A 5556-nucleotide genomic window follows, 5' to 3' on the forward strand; every position below is an offset into this window, starting at 1 on the left:
TGTAGTGCAGACGTCCAAGATGATTTTCTGTTCTGTTTGGCAACTTTAAAAATGTATTCTGGGCCTCCTAGAGAAAAGCCTGCACTAGTTTATCCACGTTTTTCCAGATCGATTCAGGCAATTTAATTCTCAAAAGAATTTAGGGACCCCACTTGTGATTTGTCAGAGAGGATTTGTCTGGATGTCAATATCAAGTCTGAAAATGTTATAAATTTGATAGTAAATTCTTGCTTTATGTAAGCAAAAAGCCATTTGCCAAGTGCTCCAAGCGCCACAGAATTAACTCATCGTGCAAATCATATAGTGGGAGTTTGCCAACCCGGGTAAAAAAAAAAAAAAAAAAATTACAGCATTAGATAATTCAGAAAAATAAAATTGTGCTATACTTTCAGATTCACCACCAGCTTCATCTAAAACCTGATTCCACAAATGTTGCTTTTGCCTTTGCTGCGCAGTGATACTTTGGGCCCAGGCCATTTCATCGAACCTATTGTCCACTGCAATAACGTGTCATCCATGGTGACTGTCGGATCGGCTAGTATTTGGCTCCTACATTCAATGGGGGTCATTGAGAAGTGAATATAATAGAGCTTTTATTTTTTTCTTGCTTTTGGAAAGCCAATTTCAATTATTTTATCATTATTTTGTTTTGCTACAAGTTTATCTGATCCTGGTGGGAATACTGCTATTTTCTGCCGCCGATGCCGCTCAGCCGTTTGGTGTATTGCTATGTGTATTATAGCTTAATATTCTGTATCTCATAAATCCCATTTTCTTTCCCCCCTCAGATGAACTGAAGCACATCATTGGGGCAGAAACCACAAGAAAGGGAATCCTTCGGGTCATTGAAATGTTCCAGCACACCCAGCTGAACAGGAGACTTGCATATGTTTTTTTAGAGGGTTTTCTGGAAACCTTATTTTCACAATGCAAATTCCACGAGCTTTTTAACAAACTGCACTCCAGGTCAGAGCGAATGAGGAAATATAGACAAAGACCGCAATTTTATCATGCACCCGCCTTACAGAAAAGGTGACACTCGGGCCCGTCAGAATTCGTCCTAGAAACTCTGCAGTGTTTTAGCCAGAAATAACGGAATAGCGGTTTGGGAATAATTTTCCGGGGCTCAATAATGGCTCCGGATGTTTCCACACCAGTCATACCGTGTCATATAGATTATCGAAGCATCCATAAGCTGTGTGGCTCTACTCATCCTACCTGCTGTCAACCATCAATCAATCAATCAATCAGGACTGTGTCTTAAAATGGTGCACTTGAATCACTCTGAAGAACCAGGACCAGACATGGTGGTGTGCCGTCTGGATTCGGGCATGGGGGAGCCTGAAAGGATCGTTCCAGTGGTCGTATAAGTGCCAGATTGTATTTTTCTACATTAATATCAAGCACAAACACATTGCTATGCTGGAGGATCAACAGGATTGAGTTAAAGCTGGGGGATAGTGCAATGATGGCAGCGGGGGTCCCGGCTTCACTGGTTAGGACATACATTCCCATGTAGCAAATGGCAAGAATGGGTAATACGTGAAATCAGTATCTGCGGATATATTGGCTCACTGGACCGCGGCCTGTAACTTTTGATATTATCACTAGAGTCTTGCGACAAACTTCTTATGCTCCACGTGTGCAGATCTGCATTACTTTGGGGATTAGGGTGTTTTTTTTTCTTTTGTGTTTTTTTTTTTGTTTTCCTTTGATTCTTTTTTTTCTTTTTTTTTTCCAGAATATGCAATCAGTCTTAAATTTTTCATCCTTACATTAATACATTGAGATGGCACCCACTTGCTGAATGTAATATCATGATTAAGTATCAGACATCCTCCCCCCCGCCCCATCAAACAGGGACAATCTGTGTAATGTATTAGCTCAATGAGGTGTACCCAGTGCATTTATTGCATGTCTAGTTATCCCAAATATTGGCTTATACTCTCTCCCAAAAGTGATTGGTGGTGGTGTCTTATAGTTGCTTTTTGTGAGCACAATGGCAGTGCCAGTGTTATCTATTGCGGTCACAGTTGCACTGTTATTCTATAACTATATCTCTCTATTGAGATGGCCGATATCACCTTTTTTAAGATGTCTTACCCCAATTTTTGTGTTTTAAATCAGAAATATAATTCTTTAATTTCTTTTCACCTCTTTTATAGAAAATATTTACATAATTTGTCTCTTGAAGGGGGTTTAATGGATTAAAAAAAGGTTTGATACCTGGTTCTGGATGAGAAGCATTGGGGAGAGGAGTGTATAGCTCAGTGTTCCCCAACTCCGGTCCTCAAGAGCCACCAACAGGTCATGTTTTCAGGATTTCCTTAGTATTGCACAGGTGATAATTGCATCACCTTCACAGGCAAGAATTCCGTCACCTGTGCAATACTAAGGAAATCCTGAAAACATGACCTTTTGGTGGCTCTTGAGGACTGGAGTTGGGGAACACTGGTGTAGCTAGTCTGTTCTCAACACTACCTCTGGTCCTGCTTGGCGCGTGGTCATGCTCAATGGCTTGGGGCGTGCTCATGCTCAATGGCTTGGGGCGTGCTCATGCTCAATGGCTTGGCGCGTGCTCATGCTCAATGGCTTGGCGCGTGGTCATGCTCAATGGCAGCAATATGGAGATATATTTATTTAAAGTTCATGTGATTACTACCTACAAGACACCAAGAAATTTGTTGCTGGGTTGTTATTGGGGTTGTCTCAACAGGACAAAGTATTGGGGTAACTTACTAATGTCTGGTGGTCCCTAATTGTAAGAAAGGGTCTCTGATGTTCCCCTTTTATACTAGGCAATAGCCATGTATGTGCACCATTCATTGTCCATGAGACTATCATAGATGCCGGAGTTCAGCAGTCCCACTGGTAATGAATTGAGCAACTGCACAGTCATCGCTTTGTTCAGGCACATCAGAGCCCTGTTCTCAGAATCTGCAGGATCAGTGAACAGCCAGTTATATGGATAGGTGATAATGCATTACGTTGGGGCAACCCCTTCCAAGAGGTTGACTTGCGCAGACTATGAGCCCGAGTCATTAATACTGGGGCTGTACACACAATTCTTCATGATGGGTGTGTAAGAGTAACATGCGTCTAATTGATGAAGAGGCACACATCACACAATTAATTGGGCACACGTCGCTTGATAAATTAGGCGCCTCTTATGTCTGGCATGTACCTTTGTGCACTTCGCCAGAAATGTTACTCCAGAGACTGTAGCAACGTTTCTGGCAGAAATTGCGCAACAACTTTGGATGAATTTATTGGGTGGGCTTCACAACATCCCGTCCTGGTCGTACTCGACCCACTTTAGTGGAGCTGTCCTAATCTTGCATCAAAATGCCAACGGTCACAATTTTATGACTTTTCAAAGTCTTTTGCTGAATCGGGGCCTAAGTCTTTTCAGAAGCTTCGTGGTGACCTAGGTTCTCCCACCACACCATATGCAGCTAATATTACCAGAGAATTTCTCTTTGCTATATATTTTTTCTTAATGGATGCTGTAGCTGAAGTGAAGTGTTACATGACAGCCCTTCAAGAGCTCTCCGGCTCGAGAGCCGCTTTTTATTAGACAACCCCTTTATTCACAACTGCAAGCACTGTAGTGATGGGCTGCAGTGGTCTTGCACTGCCTTCAGTTAAGCATAGTGTGCTCGGAGGTCTGAGAGTAACTTGAGTCATGAATTGTGATTTCTCTTTTATGTTCTGGTTAGATGATGTATTGCAGATTCTTATCCACTACCAATATTTCAGTTTTAATGAAAATAATGCATGTCTAAAATTAAAGGGATTTCTACTCTAAGAAAGTCTGCAGTCTACAGACCACCGAATGGTGACATAGTGCAATGTGCACACTGTCACGATTCTCCTGTCTACCTCTTGCGAGTGGGCGGTCACTTTACCGTATGTATGTGATTTGCTTACTGCGGTCATGTGCACACTAGTCTTATCGGACTACTCAATTCTCTTTTGTTGAGAGAAATTGGATGAGACTAGTCGGCATGTGACGGCAAGTATGCAAATTTCCCACGCTAAAGGGGAATTGTGACAGTGTGCACGTTGCACACTGTCACGATTCGGCAGTCACATGGGGTGAAGACTTTTCTTAGACGGCAAAAAAAACCAGTAAGTCCTATACAAAGCAGATGGTCAGGTCATTTTGTCTTTCTTTCGCCCCCTTTCGCAGCAGCGTGTGATAATATAATGCAGGCCATCATTGGTAGCCTCATGTTCTTGCGTATTCTGGGCTGATGGACCGGTTATTATAACTTCTATGTAGCGGTGGAGAGTCCTGATCTATTTCTATATGACGCGACCATTGCACATTGATTCGTCAGTCTACACTTTCTATGTGAGAGAAGTTCCGGCAGAAGTAAAACAAAGGTCAATGTATTCTTTATCTTGAATTGGGTATTTGTCATTGCTTTGTGACTCAGCTGCTCAATATCTGCTGTACCAGACTGTGAAGCGCTTCATAATCTAGTTCTGCCTTTAATCCTCATAAAACCCCGCAAATTGATTGTACACTATGGAATCTTACCGGAGCGCTCTCGTGTCCGGGCTCAGTGGTCGGCCCTTCAGATCGTCGCTGTAAATGTATTGTGCCATTGTCCAAAGCAAATGCACTTTTTTTAGCCTTAATATTTTTTTAAATCAAGATAACCGTAGTAAGATACTCATTGGCTCAAGAGTTGTGATGTCCGATAAACCTCAACATTTGTCATGCTGTAATTTTGTGCACCAGGTTTTAAAACAGAAAAAAAAAATGTAGCTTTATTTTTTTAATAATGTGCAATATTTTCAGCTGTCTAACCAGTACCAAGTCTGGGTACTTTGTAAAGTGTTTTCTCTAAGACCCCCATATTGCAATATCTAGGGCTTATTTTCATTTGGCTTTCTAAACAAAGTGCTACCTAGGAATAAGTGAAATGTTAGAGAAAACCTCTCGTATAATTACTTCAATCCATCTCAGCCAGGTATGTTTATCTCCTGGGGGGGACCAAGCCGCACAGGACACTAGTCAGACTGGTGGCTCCCCGGCGGTTCTCCCGACCGCTGCCCTTGGGTGACGGGTCGCTCCCTGTGCCTGACCTGTTTTAAAACTAAACTCAGTCCTGTTGTTCTCCTTAGTGAAAAAGTTCTTTCTGGAGATGTCTTCAAAGAACCGATGTATGCACAGCCGAGTGTGCATGTGGAGGGCTAGCTTCTATTATGTAATTCCTTACCATATCTGCTCTGAAGCTGTCTGTGTCCCCCCATAACTGTTTGCGTTCACATCATCATGGGAGACCCCAATCCCGGTACCTCTTATTTCTATCTAAATTGTATTCTAGACGGCATTTATCTACCGATCTTACACATATGCCATTACTAGAGGAAATGACGACTCCTTGAATCTCCTATCTAGATTTACTGCCGGTTTTTGCTGGTGCTTTCTTTCTTTTGATTATACTGAAAAATATTTTTTTAATATAATACGTACAAATCAGTCCGAGATTGGACTGGCCGCCGGTCTCCCGACCATAGCGTAACCACATCATATAAATCTAT

At 42.1% G+C, this 5556-nt stretch overlaps 1 protein-coding gene across 3 annotated transcripts in view; it reads left to right on the forward strand.

The window, feature by feature from the left end:
- The window catches only part of SNX13 (sorting nexin 13), a 126097-nt gene extending 123771 nt beyond the window's left edge, over nt 1-2326 (forward strand). For 2 of the 3 annotated variants that reach the window (XM_077268736.1, XM_077268739.1), the window contains one exon: nt 789-2326. In XM_077268736.1, coding sequence (XP_077124851.1) covers nt 789-1036 — 248 coding nt within the window. In that variant the 3' untranslated portion in view covers nt 1037-2326. The remainder of the gene's footprint in view (nt 1-788) is intronic. The other variant, XM_077268738.1, reaches the window with a different exon arrangement.
- Nucleotides 2327-5556: the final 3230 nt, after the last annotated feature.

Source organism: Ranitomeya variabilis, chromosome 6 (assembly GCF_051348905.1).
Source record: "Ranitomeya variabilis isolate aRanVar5 chromosome 6, aRanVar5.hap1, whole genome shotgun sequence".
Classification (NCBI taxonomy): Eukaryota; Metazoa; Chordata; class Amphibia; order Anura; family Dendrobatidae; genus Ranitomeya; species Ranitomeya variabilis.